Below are 24,370 nucleotides of genomic sequence, written 5' to 3'. Positions count from 1 at the left end.
CTGCTGGGAGTGACTGGGGCAGGAGGCTGTCTCCCAAAGGGGTGTCCAGAATCCTCCCAGATGACCTTGTCTTCAAGGTCTTCTCGCCTTTGGTTTTTCCCCAAGCTGCCTTCACTTGCTCAGAGAAAGGCAAAAATTCCTAATTCCAGAATATCCTGCGTTTCTCACATTCATGTAGCAGGCAACGTGGTATGGCCAAGGCACTGAACAACCGTACTCGGCAGGATTTTTCCCTCTCCTGTGCTGGCTCACCCAAGATTTCGGAGTTCCTGTGGTGGGGTCCTTTAAAATCTCCCATCCTGGGGTGCCTGGGTGGCTCAGTGGGTTAAGGCCTCTCCCTTCAGCGCAGGTCATGATCTCAGGGTCCTGGGATCAAGCCCCGCATCAGGCTCTCTGCTCAGCAGGGATCCTGCTTTCTCCTCTCTCTCTGCCTGCCTCTCTGCCTACTTGTGATCTCCATCTGTCAAATAAATAAATAAAATCTTAAAAAAAAAAAAATCTCCCATCCCCTGCCTTTCTATTATGCAGTATTTCGTATATTTAAACCAGTGTATAACATACAGGCACAACTAATATTCTGCCGGCTTCCTCCGTGTGGCCTTTCATCTGGGGCCAGTGGTCATCCCCCCCATACCCCGTCCCAATTATCACCTTCAACTGTTCTGACCGGTCAGCATCTGCTTGTTAAGTACGAGAGAGAGCACAAGCAGGGAAGGGAGGGGAGACAGAGATGGAGAAGCAGGCTTCCTGCTGAGCAGGGAGCCTGATGCGGGGCTCGATCCCAGGACCCTGGGATCATGACCTGAGCCAAAGGCAGACGTTAACCAACTGAGCCACCCAGGCGCCCTTCGAAAGCATTTTTAACAGGTAAAACATTTGCACCATGAGAAATTCAGAAAGTATGAAAAGGCATTCAGTAACAAGTTTTTCGCAGTGTATTCCTAGCTGCCTCATCTCCTGTGTTAATGGTCTCTTGAGTCCTTCCAGAGATGTTATGTATAGACAAACACTGTGTACAAGAACCATTTCTTCTTTCTTCACTGAGTGTATCATGTAAAACATAGGGTTCTGTCCCTTTTCTTCCTAACTTAACCGTGCATCTTGGAGATCTTTCCACTCCGGTGCACAGAGAGGTTTCTTCCTCTGTAAAGAGCTGGTGGTACTTCTTCGCGGGGTAGCTGTATTGTAATTTACTGAATTAGTCTCCACTGACCACATACAAGGTAATTTACAGGTTCTGGCTATTACGATTGTACTGGCTATTACTTTGTACATACGCACTCCATAAATACACCAGTGTATCTGTAAGGTAAGTTCCTAGAAATGAAATTGCTGGGGCAAAGGGCACATTCAAAATAAGCATCATTGTCTGAACAACTCTTTCTTGGACACCTTCACTTGCCAGCTATTGTACAAGGCTCAGAGAATCCAGTGTTGGGTGAGACAGATGTGGTCCCCACCCTCCACCACTCAAAGTGCCAATGATCGAACACAGCCACCGCAGCATCTCATTGTCTTCATACGCAACCACGAGAGTGGCTGACTGCACAGGGAGAGAACACAGAGCTATGGGACCTGGCTGACTGGGTGGGGAGGGGAGGGGGGTAAGGCTTTCCTGAGCAAGTCATGTTCACGTTAGGAAGGATGACAGGAGATGGGCTGGGGAGAGCAGTGGGCATGGTGAGCGGCACAGGTGGCGGGGAGGGGGGCACTGAAGACCAGAGTGACCAGGGGAAGAGTAGCTGGGGGGCAGGGGCAGGTCCAGCAGAGCCTTGAAGACTTCTTGAGGAGTTTAGCTTTTATTCTAAGAGCAGCAGGCAACCAGGAAGGAGTGAGTCATCCAGTGCACATTTCTGAAGATGACCGGCTGTATTAAGGAAGTAAATCAAAGGCTTTGGGGAGAACAGGCAGGGGAGACCAATTCAAAGGCTATTGCTGCTTTCAGGCAAGAGAGCGCAGAAGCCGGGCCGGGTGGCTCCAAAGAGATAGAGATGGTGAGAGACTGATGGAGAGGGGAGGGAAGGGAAGGGAGAGGGATTTCCATGGATGGCTGCACAGTCCCTAGCCGTGCTGGATGGTGAGCACTTAAGATAAGAATCCTGGAAGGCTTCTAAATGATGAGAGCCCCTACTGAACATTTTCCACATGCTTAGAATCTGGGGTGTATCCTAAGGGGCACCTCACAAAGCCAGACCCTGGCTACAAAAGGCACCGAGTGCCGCCCAGGTCGCCCTGGAGAACGCCTTCTGAACGAGCTGAAATGTGCTCATCCCCGTCTTATCTGCACCCTTGCAGGCGTCACATGCCCTCCTCCCACGTCGGTCGAACATGCAGACATCCGGGTCAAGAGTTACAGCCTGAAATCCCGGGAGCGGTACACGTGTAACTCTGGCTTCAAGCGTAAAGCAGGAACATCCAGCCTGACGCAATGCGTGTTCAACAAGACCACGAACATTGCCCACTGGACAATTCCCAATCTCAAGTGCATCAGTAAGTAGCTATCCCTGCAAGTCTCTCCATGCCCCTTCCCAAAGCCACACAGAGCCCAACTATAGTGTGGGAAGCCCAGTGAGCCCATCTCTGGGGGACAAGATATTTGTGTTAAGGTCTGAAACTAAACAGACCTCTAAACGACTCAAAATGTTGTGTAGCCTCTAAACAACATCCCTGGGAGCTGGACGTACGTAGGCTTTAGGGTCACACCATTTTGGCTTCCTTGAGCAAGGGTCTTACCATCTTGGATGTCTTTGTCCCTCATCTAGAAAATGAACCCAACATGAACACTGTGTAAAGTGAAACCTGGTCAATATTAAGTCCAGCCATCCCTCATTTTGTTGCATTTTGCTTTACTGTACTTTACAGATAACTGTGTTTTTTATGAATTGAAGGTTGGTGGCAATCCTGCCTCATGCGAGTCTACATACGCCATTTTCCCAATAGTATTTGCTCACTTTGTGTCTCTGTGTCACATTTTAGTAATTCTCACAGCATTTAAAACTTTCTCATATTTGTTGTGGAAGCTGGGATCAGTGACCTTTGATGTTACTGCTGTCATTCCCTTGGGGTACCACAAACCACACCCACATAAGACGGTTAACTGAATCGATGGATATTGTATATGTATCCTGACTGCTCCACGGCCGTCCCCCTGTCTCTCTCTCTCTCTCTCCCCTCTCGGACCTCCCTATCCCCTGAGACAGAACAATATTGAAATTAGGCTAATTCATAGCCTTACGATGGCTTCTAAAGGTTTGTGTGAAAGGAAGAATCACATCTTCCTCTTCAAATCAAAACTAGGAATGAATAGGTTAGAGAAAAAAAGCATGTCAAGTCAAGATAGGCCAAAAAATGGGCCTCTTGTTCCAAGTTATGACTGCAAAGGAAAAGTCCTTGAAGAAAATTGAAGCTGCTACTCTAGAGAAAACACAAAAGGTAAGTAAGCAAAACAGACTTGCTGGTGATATGGAGAAAGTTTGAGTGGTTGGATGGAAGATCAAACCAGCCTTGACACTCCCACAGGCCAATGCCTCATCCAGAGCAAGGCCCTCTCCTCAGTACCATGAAGGCTGAGAGAGGTGGGGAGATGCAGAAGAAACTCTTGAAGCTCATGGAGGTTGGCTCATGCACTTCAAGGAAAGAAGCCATCTCCATAACGTGAGTGCAAAGTGAAACAGTCAGTTGTCCAGAAGATCTGGCTAAGGTAATTAGTGAAAGTTGCTACACTAAACAACAGACCCTCAACGTAGACAAAACAGCCTTAGTGTGGAAGAAGAGCCCATCTAGGACTTTCCCAGTTGGAGAAGAGAAGTCAGTGTCTGGCTTCAAAGCTTCAAAGGACAAGCTGACTGTCTTGTTAGGGGCTAATGATAATGCTGCTGATGACTTGAAGCTGAAGCCAGGGCTCACTGACCATTCAGAAAATCCCAGGAACCTTAAGAATGATGCCAAATCTACTCTGCCTGTGCCCTATAAAGGGAACAACAAAGCCTGGATGACGGCACATCTGTTTACAACATGAATTACTGAATATTTCAAGTCCACTGTTGAGAACCACTGCTCAGAAAAAAGGGTTCCTTTCAAAATATGGCTGCTCATTGACAATGAACCCAGTCACCCAAGAACTCTGATGGAGATGAAAACGAAATTAATATTGTTCTCACGCCCGCTAAAAAAAAATATCCCTGCTGCAGTCCCTGGATCAAGGAGTCATTCCAACTTTCAAGTCTTCGTATTTAAGAAATCCCATAAGGCTATGGTTGCCAGAGAGAGTGATTCTTCTGATGGATCTGGGCAAAGTAAATTAAGAACCTTCTGGAAAGGAGTCACCATTCCAGATGCCATTAAGAGCATTCATGATTCATGGGAAGAGGTCAAAATACACACCTTCACAGGAGTTTTGGAGAAGTTGATTCCAGCCCTCATGGGTGACCTTGAGGGGCTCAAGGCTTCAGTGGAGCAAGTCACTGCAGAGGAGGCGGAAAGAGCCAGAGACCCAGAATTAGAAGTGGAGCCTGAGGATGGGACTGAACTGCTGTGATCTCATGATCAAACTCAAACAGATGAGGAGTTGCTTCTTATGGACAAGCAAAGAAAGTGGGTTCTTGAGATGGAATCTACTCCTGGTTAAGTTAACAACAAAGGATTTAGGATATCACATGAACTCAGTTGATAAAGCAGAGACAGGGTTTGAGAGGACGGACTCCAGTTCTGAAAGAAGTCCTACTATGGGTAAAATGCTATCAAACAGCACCACCTGCTACACAGAAATCATTTGTGAAAGGGTCAGTCACTGCAACAAACTTCATCAGTGTCTTATTTTAAGGAATTGTCACAGCCACCCCCAGCTTCAGCAGCCACTCCCCTCATCAGTCAGCGGTCATCAATATCGAGGCAAGATCCTCCACCAGCAAAGATTATGATTCACTGAAAGCTCAAATGATGGTTCGCGTTTTTTAGCACTATTTTTTAAATTAAGGTATATAATTATAGAGATTTATTTAGACACTAGGCTATTGCCCACTTCATAGACTATAGTATGGTGCAAACATAGCTTTACTATGCACTTAGAAATAAAAATATTCATTCGACCTGCTTTATTGCCACATCTACTTCATTGTGGTGGTCTAGAACTGAACGCACAATATCTCTGAAGTATGCCTCTAAGATTATGGTAGCAAGAATTTGGCTACAAAGGGTGTGTGCTCACAGCATGCTTGCTTCCCAGAGAGCTTCCCAGTTTCTCCCTAGAAGACTTTACGGAAATTATTAGTGTTCTTTGTTGTTATCTACCCAGGGGAATGGGGGCTACCTAACTTGGTCACCCATGTCCGGTGTCCAGCCAGCACTCCAGAGCCCACGTGAGGGATGGTTTTCAGAATCTATTTTTTCTTTGAACCAGCCACAACTGGATGACTATGTCAGAAGCCAGCAATCTTGGAGTGGAAGTCAATAGTTATTTCTAGGAATACTAAGCCCCTTAGTCTAGTAAAATAAAGATTAACTCATGGTTTATTGCATACTTGGTTCGTGTCCAACTGCAAGCTAGATACTTTCTCATATATGTGAAAATTCTCAACTCCTCACTGGGGAAGTGGACAAAAGGGGTTGTTCTAGAGCAAACTCACTCTGCTGTAAGATTCCTTGAAGAGCCAGACTTTCTCATTGATTTTGTGCACCTGTCTCCCGCACCTGGATGACATCATGCAGACATCAGAGGCAGGGCAAGGAAGAAGCCTTCTGTTTGTTGCAAAGGAATCGCTCAGCTGGGGGACACAGAGCCACATGACATCAAGTGGGATTGAAGTGACGAGCTAGCCGGGTGAGGACAGGTATGAGCAATAACACTCTGGCAAAGACACACAGTGGACATCTTATTCTGTCCAGTCTGGACACCCACTGGTACCCGTAATCCAGGGGCAAAAATAAGGACTTTCCAGCAGCGGCAAAGTGACTGTTTCTTCAAAGTCCCAATTCCTTTGGGTGAACGAATCCAAAATATAGAAGAGTTGGAGGCTCTGAATAAATTGGGTTGGGGGTGGGGGGAAGCAAAGGGGAGAGACCTTGGATCTTTTAGAACTTTTAGACTTTTAGAACCTAAAGACTAGAGATCTTTAGGTTTTGTGTAGCCCAAAGATTCCTCACCTTCTACCATTTATAACTCCCTCTATTACTTTTCCTAACCTCCTGTGCTTGGAATGCGTTTTTGTTTTTTTTTTCCCCCTTACAAAACAACGGAATGTACTGAGTAATCATTTATTTTCCCATGTAAAAGACAGTATTCTATAACTGAGTTAATCTCATTGATATTATTCTAACTGAAAATAACAAGACATTAGATATGTGTGCAGTCTTTTCGAAAGGCTAGAAAAAGTTTGCTGTCTGTTTGCATTTGCATGGGAATTACAGATTGGGAAACACTGTTTCTTACTTCTTATGCTTCTGACCTATCCTGGGAAGCCAGATAGCTCTATTTTAAATTTATATATTTTCTTTTATTTACATGTGGTTGTGAAGCACTCCAGTTTCCACCCCCAGGCTCATGAGTGCCATGTGGTTATCCTCTCTCTAGGAGACCCCTCCCTGACTCACCTAAGGCCGTTCTCCACAGAAGTGCCGGCAGGGGTGACCCCAGAGCCAGAGAGCACCTCCCTTTCTGGAAAAGGTAGGGATGTTGGAAACTTTTTAAGGACTCCCATTCCCTGCGACCACACGGGTCCCTCTGAGTCCCTCAGATTCTTGGACCACTGCTGGAGTTCCATGGCCAACTTAAGCAACAGAACCCACTTTTTATTAACATCAACATTAAATTTTACATTAGCTTAATTTTCTCTTTTAAATCAAAGTTGCTTGATAGCTAGGTTTCAGTTGCACACAATTAATGATGACTCAAAATCCACTCCAAATATACCGGATCAGCCTCAGACGCACTTCCTCATCAACACTGGGGAGGATTTGCAGATTTGCTTGCCCTGCACGTTAGCCTGCCAACATTCATGGGTGCCAGTGGAAAACAGGGCATTCCTCCTCCAGAGACCAAGGATGTTCTTACTTGCTTGCTTACTGACTTAGTCGGCATGTTTGCCTCAATTCCCTCATCTCTGTGCCCCACAGGGGCAATGGGGTGGGTCTCCAAGATGCCCACACATCCAGCGGGCTGCTTCCTAGCAGAGGAAGGCTGAGTTCAAGGAACTCGTGTCTTTTTTTTTTTTTTTTTTCAAGAATTATTTACTTATTTATTTATTTATTTGAGAGAGGGGAAAGCTCCTGAGTGGGGGAGAGGCAGAGGGAGAGAGAGAATCTCAAGCAGACTCCATGCTGAGCACAGAGCCCAATGACGGGCTCCATCCCAGGACCCTGAGGTCACCACCCGGGCCAAAAATCAAGAGCCAGACGCTTAACCACCTGAGCCACCCAGCTGCCCCAAGACACTGGAGTCTTTTATAACTAACTGACCATGTCTGCCCTTTGCTCCAAGGAGAGGTGCTGTCTCCGCTTTCCAAGGCTATAGGAGCATCTTTGAAAAGATAGTCCCAGGAAGGGCTGCCAGTGCCTCTGCTGACAAGGTGTACAGAAGCATGAGAGACCCACGCAGAACTGTTCCCCCAACGGTCCCAACTGTGATCGCTCTGGTACAGAAGCATTGGGCAACGCTGCCAATGTTACCCATTTCCAGGGTCTCAGCTAATCTTCTATCCCCATTGCCTCAGCACTGACCTCATGTTAAGAAAATTTGAAGTAGTAGATGCTAATATCTTGGGACAGTGTGCCCTACATCCTAGGAAACCCTTACTTCACACTGACCTCCTGATCTTTTGTGTCCCATTATCCAGTGTGGCGTTTCCCCTGCCCCGTCTTTCCCTTCCTGTGCAGTCACAGTCACCCTGCGGCCACGGGCTGCACTGCTCCCGCTCACCTTCCTTACGGCACGGCTTCCGAACCATGGATGCACACGGGGATCTCCCTGGAACTCTGGTGATCTGGGGAGCAGTCTGGGAATTAGGGTTCTAGAATCTCCCCAAGTAACTCTTAGGGAGCCAAAGCTGAGAACCAACACTGAAGGGGAGATGACGAGGCCAGAAGGAGGTTTCCTCATGCTTAGTTAGGTAGTTCGTTGACTACAGACAGGAAGATGTGGTTGAGTGCTGGCTACATTTAAGTTTGGGGTAATTCCAAAACCCCTTTGACCCAAGTTACGGTTTGTTCACCAACTGATGAGAATGATCAAGTGGTCTCTCCCAGCCTTGCCTTTGTGCATCGAACACTTGATGAGGTGAAACTGTGCAGTCAGGATCTCAGGCGTGGGAGTGTAGTCTCTGACTCGGGGTGACGTGGCCAGGGGCACGTGGGCGGAAATGCTCTGGGGGACCCTTCCTTCAAGTGTGCTAAGATTCGGTCGGGCCGAACCTCAGGCTTCCCCTTATTCAGAAGTCGTGTGCAAACATGCAAAAAAATAAAGAAAATTGGCACCCCGGATGTCTTTGGCAAATACAGTTACACTCGGGTTTTGAGAACAGCCTCTCACGGTGCCTCCAGAGCCTTCTCTACAACACAAGCCCGGATCTACTCAAACCCATGGCGTCTTTAACTCAGGTGCACCACGATAAACAGCGGTAGAGCCTCTAGCATTCTGGAAAGTCCTGTGGCCATTCCAGGAGGATGAGTAGGTTTTACCCACATAAGGGATTTTTCCCAAAAAGCCACGGAGGAGTTCGCTGGGGGAGGGCTGGTCCATGAAGGACTTCACTAGAGCAAGTATTAAGCCCGCTCTCTTCTGGAGCTGAGCAGAGACATGATTCTAAACATTTATGTTCTCCATATCTTGCACTTTTCTACAGAGCCCGCTTTCACTTCCAAGTCAGACACCACAGTGGCCACAAAGTCCACTATGGTGCCGGGCTCCGGGCTGACGCCATCAAAGTCTCCTGCGGCAGGAACCACGGGGCCGATCAGTCCTGAGCCCTCCCAAGCCCCACCTCAGACAACGGCAGAGGCCTTGGAGCACAGTCCCTCTGCCTCCCAGGAGACGCCAGGTTAGCACCGGCTTTGTGTGCACTAGGAGAAGTCACCCGGCCTTGGGCTGCTTCTGGAGGCGGGTAGAGACCTGGAGGACGCGGACTGCACGGCATTATACCATTGGATCCAAAGTCCGGACGACTCAGTTAACCCTCTGCCTGCTGCTCTGCTCTCTAACCTCTGTCCTCTGCCCTGGCTCAGCCCAGCTGGAAAAGAAAGTCCATCTCCCGGATGGGACAAGGCTCACTGTCTTGACCTACATGGCAGAGGCTTTGCCAATCTGAGTAGCACCTGCTTTCTCCCAATATGGGGGACAGCGGAAGCCTTCTGCAATCTGGAATCACAATCTATGGGATGGAAAAGCTCTCGGTAATCCACATCTTCCCGAAAGGCCTATCGGATTCTTTGTGGCATGTTTTTCTCTGCTGCGATACCACTGATATATCGTCCATGCTGTACCTTTCATCCCCGTGTCTCGATCATTCCGTCCCTGGAAGCCTGGACCTCCCACCCTCCTTCCCCCTTTTTGCCCATCCCCCCACTCTCCTCCCCTCTCAGGCTGTCTCAGTTTGTTCTCTGCGTTTCTGGGTCTGTTTCTGCTTTTGTCTGTTTGTTCATCGATTTCATATTTTAGATTCCACATCTAAGTGAAATCATGTGGCATTTGTCTTCCTCTGTTGGACTCATTTCACTTCACATAATACACTCTGTGTCCATCCATTGTTATCTCAAAGGGCAAGATTTCATTCTTTCTTGTGTCTGAGTAATACTGTGTACATACACACCACATCTTTACCCGTTCATCTCCTGATGGACACCTGGGCTGCTTCCATGTCTTGCCTACTATAAATAATGCTGCCATAAACATAGAGGGCATGTATCTGTTCAGATTAGTGTTTTTGTTTTCTTTGGGTAAGTACTCAGCAGAATTACTGAATCTATAGCTATTTCCATTTTTAGTATTTTGAGGAGCCCCCATACCGTTTTCCTCAGCAGCTGCACCAGCTTGCACTCCCACCAATAGTACACGAGGTTCCCTTTTCTCCACATCCTCCGTAACAATTGTTGTTTCTTGTCTTTTTGATTCTAGACATTCTCACAGGTGTACGGTAATAAATATCTCATTGTGGTTTTACATTTGCCTTTCCCTGATGTTTCGTGTGCCTGTTGGCCATCTGTGTGCCTTCTTTGGAAAAATGTCTATCTGGTCCTCTGCCCATTTTTCATTGGATTATTTGCTTGTGTGTGTGTGTTCGTGTGTGTTGAGTTGTATAAGTTCTTTACACATTTTGGATATTAACCCCTTATCAGATATGTCACTTGCAAATATCTTCTCCCATTTAGTAGGTCACCTTTTTGTTTTGTGGATGGTTTCCTTCGCTGTGCAAAGAAAGGGCATATTTGCTTCTTAAGCATGACCCAGCATCTAAATAAATTACCCTTGTTCTCTGCTAAAGGGAATTTGGTTTTGCCAGCCATGCATCTCTCAAGGCTTTAGGATGGAAGCCAAACTGCCCCAAATTCTTCCTGCTTAATGAGATATTAATGCCTTTAGGACTACAGCAATAACTGAGCTGTAATCTCCTCTCTGCAGGTACATATTCATACCACTCTCGAAGTATGACTGGTAAGTATGTTTGTTTGTTTGTTTGTTTGTTTTCTTGTCCTAGCAGTGTTTATGCCCAGAGGACCTCCATTGCAGGGGGTGGGACCGTCCTGGTTTATATGCTGCCCCAGCCTGGCCACTCTAAAGGGTGTCTTGGTTTAGGTAGTAAGTTATAGGATCCTCCTATGTATGGGATTCTAACATGACTGCTTATCTCACTGTTGGGAGCTCTTCACTGTCAGGCTGCTGATGTGGGAACCAGAGAGCTGGCGCATCACAAAAGGGCCTCCTTCCACAAAGCCAGGCTAGACTTGCATCCCACACTTACCAGAGAGCCACGAGCACATACTGCTGTCATTGCAATGATGCTGTCATTCTGTCACAAATTGCATTCAGCTTTCACATGGTGTTAGCACGACACGCTTCAAGCAAGACTGTCAGAGCTCTCAGTTGAAAACGCTTCTTTTTACAGAAGATGTACACAACACTAAGGCTTGGAGAGAAGGTGAATGGCCAGGGAGTGTGAGGAGGATTCGCAAGAATTAAAGAAAGAGAGGAAGAGAGGGGAGGAGAGAGGAAGGAAAGAGAAAGAAGGGAAAGGGAAATGCAATCGTAAGAAAGAATCTAAGACTTTGGTCTGATAAGTTTTCAATAAGCAAACAAAACAAAACAAAACAAAACCAAAAAACCACCATAACTTTGTACAGACAAAAATCATATCTATTTTCTATTTACTAGTTTTCCTACTGAAGAATAACTCATTTTGTGGCTATATTTGATCTGCATCATGTGTCATCTAGGGGCACCTGGGTGGCTCAGTCGGTTAAGCGTCCGACTGTTTCAGGTCAAGTCATGATCTCAGGGCCACAGGATGGAGCCCCACATCAGGCTTTGTGCTGAGCAGGGAGCCTGCTCAACATTCTCTCCCTCTTCCTCTGCACCACGCACACCCCCCCCCCCCCGCCATGTGCGTGTTCATGCTCTCGCGCTCTCTCGCTCTCTCTAAAAAAAAAAAAAAAAAGTCAACCAAGTGGGTTCGGTCATTTCAGCCGCTAGTTGATTAGAACGGTTTTTAAATGATCAAAATGTATATGCAAAGGCAAGACATTAAAAAAAAAAAAAAAGCCCCTCTGGAGAGTATTTTCATGGAGAAACTGTGGGATTTAATGACAAGGACACTGAAACTCTAATATGTTTATCACTTAAGAGGCAACCAGCGGGGACGCCTGGGTGGCTCAGTTGGTTGGACGACTGCCTTCGGCTCAGGTCATGATCCCGGAGTCCCGGGATCGAGTCCCGCATCGGGCTCCCAGCTCCATGGGGAGTCTGCTTCTCCCTCTGACCTTCTCCTCACTCATGCTCTCTCTCACTGTCTCTCTCTCAAATAAATAAATAAAAAATCTTAAAAAAAAAAAGAGGCAACCAGCGAATACAGTAGCTGACCTAATTTTTCTCCTTATGTCGCATATTACATTCAGCTTTCTACAAAGGTTTGCATTTTTTATTCATTTTTTTGAATTGGTAATATTTGCACAGGGTTTAAAAATTACAAATTACAAAAAGATATAGAGCGAAAAGCCCCATCTCAGACTGAAAATCCGCTTGCAGGCAGAAAGCAACCTCTTCTACCAGATTTCTGTGTATCCTTTCAGAGTCAAGCAGCAAACAGCTCACAGAGGATACATGATGCTAGAGGGGTATTGTTTTCACTGTTTTGTACTTTGTTCATTTTCACCTAGTGGTATCTCTTGGAAATCCTTCCTTATTGATACATTAAAACCACTTCATTCTTTAAAATAGCTACAAAATATCTTACCAGATGGATTTGCCACAATTTATGTAACCCCCTCTTTGGACATGTGACTCTTTACATTCTGTGTAAACATACAGACATACAGACTATGTTCCAGTGATTAATTGGAACACCTATCATTTTTCTGTGTGCAAGTATATCTGTAGGATAAAATTCTACACCTGAAATCTGGAGGGCCACATTTTCTAAATAGATTTAAACAACGACTTTATTACGGGATATCATCTTATAATGTTTCTCCAGCTCATGACTTTCACTAGATTAAAATATCAGAAACTCTCTCCCAAATTCTGAAGTATGATGTCATAAACATTAACTCAACACCTGCAGTAGGCAAAGATAGTTCTGTGCAAGAAACTAGAAATATGAAGATTAAAAAACAAAAACAAAAAACTTTAAATCTTTCCTGTTACATAAATAAGATTTCCTTTCTCCAGGGTGCTTCAAGGTAAACATGTTAGTACCTACCTTAAAAGACAGATCAAGTCATTGTTAGCAAAGAAATAAAAAATAAAGATGAGTTATATTTCATTAGGTGTTATTTTAAGTTTTATCAGCGAGGAAGGTGTAAACTGAAATTAAAATCATGCTAGTTTTCTACAAACACTTAGGGATAGTGTCTGCCAACTATGTCATAACAGTCCTGGCTACCTGAGACCCAAGAGTTTGCCCCTGTTGGGTACAAGCAGCAGAGACATGGGCTGGCTCCTTGGGCATCTGCAGGTGCTGCCATTTCTGCATAAATAAGCAATCAGTGGACCATGTTTGTAAGCAAATATAGATACTTTACCATAGTGATCACTCAGCAAATGTTAATTAACTTAATATTTTCATCAGCCCATTGATAACTACTGATGTAATTTCTTAAAATGAGTCACATGAATGATTATCGCAACTACTAAAAGTTGTTTTTTTTTTAGTTCAACAGAAAATGGTATATAGTAGATGCTCAATAAATAGTAAATGAGCATGCGAATGAATACATCAATTTGAGGACTTCAACATTTTAATAAAGGTTTAGGAAGTATGATTCATCATTTCGATGTCTTCAGTATCTACAGGCTTGCTTGCCAGCCTTTTTTTTTTTCTTGAAGATTTTATTTATTTATTTTAGAGAGCGAGAGCATGAGCAGGGGGAGGAACAGAGAGGAGAGGGAGAGGGAAAGAATCGGAAGAGACTCCCACAGAGTGCAGAGCCCCATACAGGGCTCGAACTCATGACCCTGAGCTCATGACCTGAGCCGAAACCAAGAGTCAGATGCCTAACCAACCAAGCCACCCAGTGTCCCTGGCAGCCCCTTTAATCAATAATTTCATTCCACGATTCCAATATCCGCTCTCTGATCTTTGACTAGAGCTACTCCTGAGGACTCCTGGCTGTAAAGTAAAAGGCCAGAAAGTCACCTGTGACAGTGTTTACATTGCCATGTTCATTTAAGACACTAGGAGAGGAGAGTTAATTCTTCAAACTGTGTTATACTTCTCATCTTTCATATCTGAAATAAATTTGCTGCAGTTGATATGCTCAGTCTTTAATAGGAGCTAGTTCTATGTTATATCATTCATCTGTTTATTCAGTAGAGTTCTCACTCTGGGCCAGGTTGGTTCTAAATTGCAACAAAATGAAGATTTCTCATTGAGAAGCAAATGGCCCATCAAATGTACTTTAACTTATGGGCTGTGAATGGTTTCGCTCAATCAGTTAGGTATTTACCGAGTACCTACTCAGAACCCAGCACTTACGATGTGCTTAGTGCTGTAAGAGACAGACAAGAAATACTGCCCAGGAACAGCAATACTCTTACTTCAAAACCGGCCTCTCCAGAGGCAGGCACTCCAGCACTCAGAAACAGCACTCCCTGGCTGACCTAGTTTACAGTACTGCTAAGAAATGGTCACCAACCCCCACCCCACTCCACCCCCGCCGCCATGTTCTCAGAGGACCTTTTCATCGTTCACACTGAACAGTGGCCACTAACTGACTCGGCCACTTTCTTTGCTTTAGACCCAACACATATGGCGGGTTGAAGTCCAGGTGGAGAGCTACTGACCTTTCTCGCCCTCCTGAGCAATAATCCATTTTTTCTCCTTCCTCCCCCCAGACTCGAATCCTCCTATGTTCTCCTCTGGCTCACCAAACCTCTCTCTCTTCCTCCTTCTCCAACCCATGCCTCCCCTGGGAAACACAAAGGGGTGGGGAACTTGCCAGTTGATTTGTTCACCTGGTATCTTAGTGATTTTGGTTTCAGCGTCTTTATTCAGTTTGCCTGGATGTAATGGAGGAGGAGGCCAAGGTATGAGCTTGCCCCTGGGTTCAAAGTGCTCCCTCACATCACTGGCTCAGGAACCCTCCTCTCTCTGGAGTCGGGAGCCTGCAGGCTTGGTTCTCATTCAGGAGAAACAGGAAGAGGCATTATGAAAGCAAAACTATAGTTGACAGGAACCAGCCTTTTCCAATAAATCCCTCCATGAACAGTAAACGCATACCAAGCTGATTAGTCAATGGAAGATACTGTTTACCCAAGGGTACACCATTCCTAGGAAGTATTTCTGTTTTTTAGTCATAATGATCACTAATGTTAAGTCTAAAAACTCAAAAACATTCTTCACTAATTTGCCATGCTTCCTTGTTATTTCCTTTGGGACTTTTCTATTCGTGTTTATATTTTCTTAGGCACAGGTAGTTTCATCTTGACAACTCTACTCTTTCCTCTGGTGACAGCACCACTTCAAAAATATCAGAGAAAGAGCAAACTTTCTAAAAGAGAAAATAAAGATTATCTACAAGCCCACCATTACTTAATACATTGGTATCTATTCTTCAAGGCTGCCCTGTGCTACGGGCACACGCATGGTTTACTGGAGATTATTTTTTGGTTCATGTTTCTCTCAGTTTTTTTTTTTTTCACTTAAGATATTGGAGACATCTGTGTTAATAAATATATTCATTTTATAATTTTTAAAAGTTGGATGATAGTCCAATGTATGGGCAGACTACAGTTTAATTAATTTTCTATTAATAAGAGATTGAGATTAACATTTTAAGAATTGTTTGAAACAATACTTCCGTGAAAACGCCTGGTGTATTTGCCCATTTCCTTGGAATCCATCCCTAGAAGTGGGACTAGAGAGTCAATGGGTGTGGTCTTCTCGGAAGCTGTCGGTTTATGTTGTCAACTGCCCTTGAGAAAAACTATACCACAGTCAGACCCCAGTCCCCAGATGTTCAGGGTCATCATCTCTCGCGTAGAGCAGGTGGCTGTTTGTCTGCAAGGAGATTTCACAATAGGGAGGCAAATTGGCCAACTCTGCCTGGAGCTCATTAGGATGCAAATGTTTTCGAAATAGGTTCACCATGCCTGCAGGCTAGCCCTCTGGCTTCCACACAGAGATGCTTCCTGTCCTGTCTAATCTCAAATGCCCTGCAGCTGCTGGCCTCCTACATGCAAGTACTCCCACCCCTCCAGGCGGTTCCTTTCTTCCTTTTTTTTTTTTTTTTTTAAGATTTTATTTATTTGACAGAAAGAGAGAGAGATCACAAATAGGCAGAGAGAGGGGGAAGCGGCTCCCTGCTGAGCAGAGAGCCCAATGCAGGGCTCGATCCCAGGACCCTGAGACCATGACCTGAGCTGAAGGCAGAGGCTTAACCCACTGAGCCGGCCAGGCACCCCCAGGCTGTTCCTTTCAACTGAACCCAAACAGAATCTTTCCCCTCTCCTAAGCCACACTGCCTTACTCTCCTCTTATCCCTAACACCTTTTACTTCCTCTCTCTTCTTACCACTCTTCCTCCGCCATAAATAGTGGCCAGTAAAAAACTAATAATGATGGGGATGCCTGGGTGGCTCAGTCGGTTAGGCATCCTACCCTTGATCTCAGCTAAGGTCTTGATCTCAGAGTCATGAGTTCAAGCCCTGCATTGGGCTCCATGCTGGGCATGAAGCCTACTTAAAAAAAAAACAAAACGAAACAAAAAAGATGAAATCGGAAGAAACATGGCACCGAATGCTATTGTTTCTCAATCGAGACTCTGTGAAGTTGAAGGAAAGGGGGAGGCTGACCACGGACAATTATTTTCTGACTTTGGATTTAGCAGCGGACCTGGTTTCCCATCCACACACTCCCAACCCCAGCCTGTGAACTCCGAGACCTTTACTTTCCCCTCTTGTCCCTTCCCCGTGTCACCCTGGCCAGGAAGGATGGATTAGGAGGGTGGGACGTGGTATGACCTGAAAGGGGATGGTTTGAACTGGCGGTATCGGTGGGAGAAGAATGAGCTTTCTGCCCAGAAGTAGTAAGTGGGACTGTGTGGACCTCCAGAAATGTTAATAACAGTCAGCTGGCTGGGAGGGCCTGTGGATCGCTCTGCAAGACTGTCAGCTGTGAAGAGTTTTCAGATTCTTAGACATTCTCACTCCTGCTGCTGGGACTCTCCACCTGCGTGACAGCTCAGTTCTGTTCTCTTGCAGAGGTGATCGGGAGCATACTCGCTGTGGTCTGTGCAGTGGTGGTGGTAATTGTGGTCTGTTACCGAAAATTGAGGTGAGTAGTGCGAGAATCACACTGGATGGGAGTCTTCCTTCCTTCCCAGAAAAGAGCATCATCATGATTCCGCTGTCCCACCGAAGCAAGACCCTCTTTCCTGGCTTCTGAGGCTGGCTGTCAGGCTCGCCCTCTCCTGTACTGACCAAAGGGAGAGCCGGCCCTGGGAGGCCCTCCAAGGCCACCCCCTGGAGACAGGGCAGCCAGAACCTAACTGGTGACAAGGGGCTGCTCTACCTCAAGGAAAGAAAAGAATGAACCAAATTTTCTTTCCTTTTCAGAAGGAAAGAACCTACCCAATAACCAATGTGATGGATATGCAATTGCTACAGTACAACCATCAATATATTTTCTTGAACGTACTCATCATTAAAGATAGGGATACTTTCTTATTTATGCACTCATTCATGTCGGCCTGACTTTTGTATTTCTAATCGTTGAAATTCTTCCTTCACCACTGGTGATGAGAAGACCGTGTCCGCCACTTGCTAAAATTTCAGTTTTTGTTATTTTTCTAATCTTGAGGCATTTTTATCATTTTCATTAAAGCCTTAAATGACATATTAGCCTTAATTTCATGCTTGTACCAATTAGAAACCAGTAACCAGCATTCTGTGTCCATATGGCTGTTCCGGATCCGTTCTCAGCATCGTACAATGAACAGCAGAAATCCGATTTGTTGAAACAAAACTTTTAGTTGCTAGTTATAAAGAAGTTTTTTCTAAACATACCAGTATAAGGATGATACCCTTCTTCAAGCCTCACTTCGGCAAAATGAATGTTCCATGAAATGCCACTGTGAAGCCGAAATGAAAAAGTCATCTAAAAATTCACATCCCCTTTTGAAAACTGTTAATTCCATCCCAACTGAAAGACATGCCATAAACCTCATAGATCATTTAGAAACAAACACACTAAGGTTGATGTGTGACTTGGAAATCTGTGAAAACAGTCCCCCAAATGCTAAAATGTTAGCAAAATTAAAAAATGGCTTTTATAAGGACTTTCAAAGTGTCATTTGACTAAATTTGACTAAATTTCCACATGAGATGTTGTATTTGGAGTTATGTTCTTAAGAGATTATAGTGACTATATTCATTGATTTTAAAAAAACGCACACCATCTTTCTTAAGCACGAGATGTTAAAAGTAGCATCTTACAAGAATTTGTAAATTTGGTATGTTTGGCCAATAAATATGCTGATAAGATGAAAATAACAATATTCACTGACTATAGTAAAGAAATATTGATAAATATACCCTTAAGAATTCGTAAACCTGAAAAGCAGTACTTGGTCATTTGGTGAATCGATTCTTTGCTGTAAACTTCTTTTTTACAGATGGGTTATTAGGTAGGTTGGTCATTCAAAAGATTGGCTTTCAGCGAATCATTTTCAGTACACTGGCCTAGAGTCCCGACTATAGTTCAGCTCTCTCTCCCTGAAGCTCAAGGAGTTTATGTACATGGTAACTGACGGGGGCTGACACCAAGGAGCATATTAGTTTCAGGTGTAAATCCCACTGATTCAGCATTTTCATGCATCACGAAATGATCCCCATGAGAAGGCTAATTACTGCCAGATGCCACACAAAGTTATTACACCACGATTGACTATATTCCCTGTGACGTACATGATAGCTTCGTGGCTTACTTATTTTGCAACCAGAAGTTTGTGCCTCTGAATCCCTCCCCCATTTCATCTGCCCCCCAGCCCCGCCCCTCTAGCAATCACCAGTTTGTTCTCTGTATGGCTTGTTTTGTTTGTTCATTTTTCTTTTTTTAGTTCCACAAATGAGTGAGAGCATATGCTATTTGTCTTTCTCTGTCTGACTTATTTAACTTAGGACTCTACCCTCTAGGTCAATTCATGTTGTTGCAAGTGGCAAGATCTCATTATTTTTTATGGCTGAGTAATATTCTATCTTGTATATATACTTCTTTTTTTTAATCCATTTCTCTATTGATGGACACTTAGTTTGCTTCCACATCTCGGCTGGGGCAAATAACTCTGCAGTGAACATGGGGGAGCGGCTCTCTCTTCCAATTGGTGGTTTTGTTTTCTTGGGCTTCAAAGTATTTACTTTGAAATGTCTTAAAGAGTTGTCTGTACTCAAGAGGTAGATGACAAAACCCAAGGAAGAAACTGCTGACCCAGATACTTGGGGCCTAAAAGCACGAGTCCTTCAGTGACAGGGAGACACATGGTATTAAGATGCTCTGCCTTCACCACCTTGGTTGCTCAGGGACTGGTTAATAAACTGGTTTCTTTAAACACATACCAAGTACCAAGAACTGTTTTAAAAGCTTTATGACCATTACATCATGCTAAAGCAAGATGGTCGTGTCTGGCTTTGCCGGGCTCCCGGTTACTCTCTCCTTTTTGTTCCTACCATTTGAACTACTGCTTTTTAGCAGAGGACTGGGAAAGAGGGGGTATGCTGCTCCGACAGCACGGGGAATCTTTGATGGATGAGTGGCTTAAAATACTAAAGTAAGATTTCAATGCCAGCCCTGAATGGAGGTGAGCTAGGCTTTCCCCATCTGAGTGTTCAACAGGAACCGTCTGTTCACTCGTGTTGAGGGCGACCCTCTCTTTTCAAAACCTGTGAATGATCTGCTTTACAGGCACACTGTGCAGACACCCAGTGTTGAAATGGAAAGCATGGAAGAGATGCCAATGACTAGGGGAACCAATGGCAGAGAGGAGGACGCAGAAAACTACCCACACGACCTAGGACACTCCAGGGAGAGACTGAGGGCAGCAGAGGCTGGAGCGAAGGCACCGACCCTGCCTTAGCCAAAGAGGACCTGGAAACAACTCAAGATCTTGGGTGCCAGCAGAGAGCCCGTCGGGATGACAAGGCAGACGTCTTGGCATCATTGTATCGATGGCACCCAGCCAAGACACCTCCTAGGCTGTCCAGTCTCAGGATGGATGCTCGGGACCCACCCAGCCCAGCCTCGGGTGCAGGGCTGACGTCCCCTGATCCCAGCAGCTGAAGCTCTCCTGGCAGTGGCTGAAAGCCTCGGCTTTCCCTTTCTTTCATGTGACATTTATGCAGGATAGCTGAGCAGCCTGACCATTCTGCCCCTCATCCTGACTTGAAGTTTACAGAGAAAAGAAAAACGCCTGAGACGCTAAGACAGTTAGGTCCCTCCTACTGGCTTAAGAGAGGTCTACAAGGATGACAAGAGCATTGGCAGCTCCAAAACGCTATCCCCCTATTGAGGTGCGAGCATGAACTGGAAGGAAGCAGAGAGGTATCGTGCTGTGTGAATCCACTCAATTTAAGGATCCAGAAGGAAGGAAATGGAACACGGGGACATTTCCCATGTATATGCATTTCTATTTATACTCCCTATCCATTATATCTACATATTTTACATAACTGTTATTTTGAAACTCTGCCTTGTATAAACAAAATATCTATTTTCAATACAAAAAAAAATCACTGAAAGAATCACTGAGAAGAAATGTGTGACAAATAAAAAAGAAGAAAGCGTGGGAATGCAGAGTCCCAAAATGGCTGAGTTTGGCTCTTTTTCTAAAAGGAGAAAAATAATTTAAAAAATAAAATAATAAAATAAGAATCTTGCCTAAAACTGGATCCGATCACAGTTTTGGAGAATCTCTCATAAGATTTCCACGTGAGAAGCAACAAGTAGCAGGGTGAGGGGTGCCTCGCACACACACCGTCTCTTTCCCTGCACTGTTCTTTCTTTTTTTAAATAACATTTATTTACAAAATCGGGGCCTCATCCCACCTCCTCATTTTATAGATGAGGAAGCTGAGGTCTATGGAGGTTGACTTGCCCAGGGTCACACGGCTCAGTTAATGCGGGGCTGGGCAATATTTAGGAAGGGCGATGGGGCGGGAGAGGCGCAGCCCCAGCCAGAACCCAGCCGTGAGCTGCCTCGCGCACAGCCGGGGACGGGGGATGGTCAGGGCCCCTCACAGGCCTTTGCAAAGTGGGACCCCGGCTCGGCGACCATCCACATGCCACCAGCAGGCTCAGCTCGCCAAGGGCCATTCCCTACTAACTTCTTCACATCATCAATCTCTACGGTTTCATCAAAATCGGAGGAAGGGTACGAATTTCCCGCGGCCGGTGTTGGGCGTTTAGAACGACGCCCACTTTCCCTGCCTGCAAATTCTTGCCCAACGAGAGGAAACTCATTGCTGACACATGAGCGGAGCCGCTGTATTTGTGGGTTTAATCACTCCATTAACCTGAACCTGCCTGATGAGCTAAATGTCTTGCTTCCCTCTTCAGCTGTTTGCTCCTACGTTTCTAGAGTTTACCATTAACTGGATCCATTTTGTTCTTTATAAGTTTTAAAAGTTTGGCCCTTGTGATTTCAAAAACTAATTTCACAGAAGACACAACTCGGCACACACACACACACACACACACACACAAATGCGTCCAGTAAAACCAGAATTTTGCAAGGCTTCTCCTGGGTGTCAAAGTGTTAAGTCATAGGGGTACTTCACGGACTCGAGCGTCTAGTTTACCATCATCTTTGGAAAACTAATATGACAACCTGGGGGGGCCCACTTCGGGGCTGCCTTGACAATTCCAAGCACTACCTCGCATTCTGTCCCCATCAGTACTTGCTGATGCCAAAGGGTCTTGTTGGGGGGACACAGGGCCCGGAAGTGAGGAGGAGGGCGCGGAGAGCAGGGACGAGCCACAGGGGGAAGGCGGGTGTGCGTTCCACGGGCAAGTGAGCAGCAGGCAGGGGTGGGAGGCACACGCTCCGGCTGCACCCCGGCCCCTTCCTCGGCCCTCCTGTCTCCCTGCTCTCAGGAGGCTGCGCGCCAGAGTTTTTCCAGAATCACCGCCTTCCCCTCTCCTACCTGAAAGCCTCTGATTCTTCAGCCCAGGCAGGGTCCTGCCGACTGAGCCGGAGCGACGCTCCTTGCTCTAGTTGTCTGCTGCTGCAGACCCCACCATGGACACAGCAGCTTGAAACTCCACTGTTTAGGGTCTCGGCGGCCCAGCTGGGCTCAGCCGGGCGGCTGTGTCTACCTGGAAGCAAACAGGCACTGCATCCAGCGTGGCTGGGCTGAGCCGAAGGTCTGAGAAGGCTTCCCGGGCTCTTCCCATGGCTCAGCAGCCTCTGAGCGAGCCTGGGCTTCCCGGGCCCCTTGAAGGCTTGGGGAGGGACCGCCACACGTCACTTCTGTTGCATTTTATTGGTCCACGCAAGTCCCCAGGCAGCCGGATACAAGGGGAGGGGGAACAACAAAAGGCATCAGTGGAAACTATCTCTGGAGACTCTCTACCACAGTACTTTCTGGGGCCATCAGAGAAACGCAATTTGTGCTCCGATCTTTGGCCCTCGGTAAATGCCAATAAAGTCCCGACAGCTGAATGAGCAAAATGATCCCGGGGTGCCTGTGGGGGCGACTGGGTCCATCTTTTTATTCTTTTCGTGGATAAGGATTTGAAAGTTCTTCTGCGGATACACCTTTAGCCCGCATCTGTCAGCTGGCTGAGAGCTACATAATTCACACTGTTTTCTCCACTTCGTTTCCCGTCATCCACAACATCTGCCACAAAGAAAACTGATTGCTCTTTGTCTTTTTTTTTTTATTAATTTTTTATTTTTTCAGCATAACAGTATTCATTATTTTTGCACCACACCCAGTGCTCCATGCAATCCGTGCCCTCTACAATACCCACCACCTGGTGCCCCCAACCTCCCACCCCCCACCCCTTCAAAATTCTCAGATCGTTTTTCAGAGTCCATAGTCTCTCATGGTTCACCTCCCCTTCCAATTTCCCTCAACTCCCTTCTCCTCTCCATCTCCCCTTGTCCTCCATGCTATTTGTTATGCTCCACAAATAAGTGAAACCATATGATAATTGACTCTCTCTGCTTGACTTATTTCACTCAGCATAATCTCTTCCAGTCCCGTCCATGTTGCTACAAAACTTGGGTATTCATCCTTTCTTTTTTCTTTTTCTTTTTTTTTTTTCTTTACAGCTTTATAAACATATATTTTTATCCCCAGGGGTACAGGTCTGCGAATCGCCAGGTTTACACACTTCACAGCACTCACCATAGCACATACCCTCCCCAATAGCTCTTTGTCTTTTTGGTCTGCTTTTTCCCTTGCCTCATAAGTAACACTTAATTATCATCTTTTTCAATCTTTCGGACATTAGGAAAGGAGCAGACACCGAAGAGACGCATTTAGGGGTCTCTCCGTGTTTCTAACCATCCAATCCATTTTCTTCCTCAAGGAATGACCTTTTACTATTAGCCTCAGAATGTCGAGAATATAAAAGAGAATCCTGAGTTTGTTTGTTTTCCCACAAACCTATGCTCCTTGAAGACCAGGCCAGATTCAAACAGTACAGGAATTCAATGTGCAGCTATTTTCCTAGAATTTATAAAGTTACAACACTACCTTTATATGGAATTCTGGCTCCTTTCTCCCCTACGAGCCTCTCTGAAAATCCAGCCATTCCGCTCTCTCGTTATTTTACCTGACCCATCAGATACCCTCACCCAGTTAGAACTCAGAAGCTATGCTGTGGCTCTGGAATGAATGAACACAACGGAACTGATACGGCAGCACCCAGCAATGCTTCAAAACCATCAGAAGGTTGTCATACTGTTTCTTGGCTCTGGTTTGTCTCCGTCATCCAAACCGAATCCTCCAACTCCCCATGATTCTGTGAGCTCCCAACATTCTTTCAGAACATTTTCTTTTTCCAGTTTCCACCCAGTTTCCATTACTTGTCACTGAAAAGTTCCCAACTGGCAGGGAATTTGGAGCTAGGAGAGCATATTGCAAATGAGAGAAGTAGGGAAATGGGGACTAGCTGTGATAGTCTGAGGGAGAGGGTAGGAAGCAGTGACAGTCCAGCTAATACTCTGAGATGGGAACCCAGCAGCCCATGGCAGGCTGGGAATTAGTTCCCTGAAAGTTACCTGGAACGGCACGCCCACTGTGAAGGCCCAGCTCTGGGAGACAGCACTGCGCCATCCTAAAATATCACGGGTAAGGAAAGTCCAGGCCGTAGATGGGTGGCTGCTATTAACGGCAGTGAACAATTTAGAAAAGAGAGTAACAAGCTCAAATCCTGAAGGTCTCAATTCAAGCCACAGATGGAAGCCTAGAGACTTCTAAGCCCAAGGCTGAAGCTCATCCTTTGGAGAGCAGAGCCAAGAGGGCTGCAAACCCAGACTGAGAGTCTGAGTCCTCCCGCTGTTGAGTCACATTACCGAGTTCACAGCCTGCCAGATTTCGTAGCTGACACTGACTGGGCAATATTGGAATGAAGATCCAGGGGAAAATGTGCAGGGCTCACAAGGATCCCCTCTCCCACATTTACCCAACCTTGTCCTCAGAATCAGCCTCCAGTTTTGTCTGGTAATGC

At 45.7% G+C, this 24,370-nt stretch overlaps 1 protein-coding gene across 2 annotated transcripts in view; it reads left to right on the top strand.

The window, feature by feature from the left end:
* IL15RA (interleukin 15 receptor subunit alpha) overlaps positions 1 to 20,600 on the top strand; it is a 50,881-nt gene extending 30,281 nt beyond the window's left edge. Inside the window, exons 2-7 of one of the 2 annotated variants that reach the window (XM_047740980.1) lie at positions 2,296 to 2,490; positions 6,569 to 6,661; positions 8,835 to 9,029; positions 10,607 to 10,639; positions 16,900 to 16,972; positions 19,598 to 20,600. In XM_047740980.1, coding sequence (XP_047596936.1) covers positions 2,296 to 2,490; positions 6,569 to 6,661; positions 8,835 to 9,029; positions 10,607 to 10,639; positions 16,900 to 16,972; positions 19,598 to 19,769 — 761 coding nt within the window. In that variant the 3' untranslated portion in view covers positions 19,770 to 20,600. The remainder of the gene's footprint in view (positions 1 to 2,295; positions 2,491 to 6,568; positions 6,662 to 8,834; positions 9,030 to 10,606; positions 10,640 to 16,899; positions 16,973 to 19,597) is intronic. The other variant, XM_047740981.1, reaches the window with a different exon arrangement.
* Positions 20,601 to 24,370: the final 3,770 nt, after the last annotated feature.

The sequence above is a fragment of the Lutra lutra genome, chromosome 8, assembly GCF_902655055.1.
Source record: "Lutra lutra chromosome 8, mLutLut1.2, whole genome shotgun sequence".
Classification (NCBI taxonomy): domain Eukaryota; kingdom Metazoa; phylum Chordata; class Mammalia; order Carnivora; family Mustelidae; genus Lutra; species Lutra lutra.
This window is presented reverse-complemented; position numbering and strand designations above follow the sequence as displayed.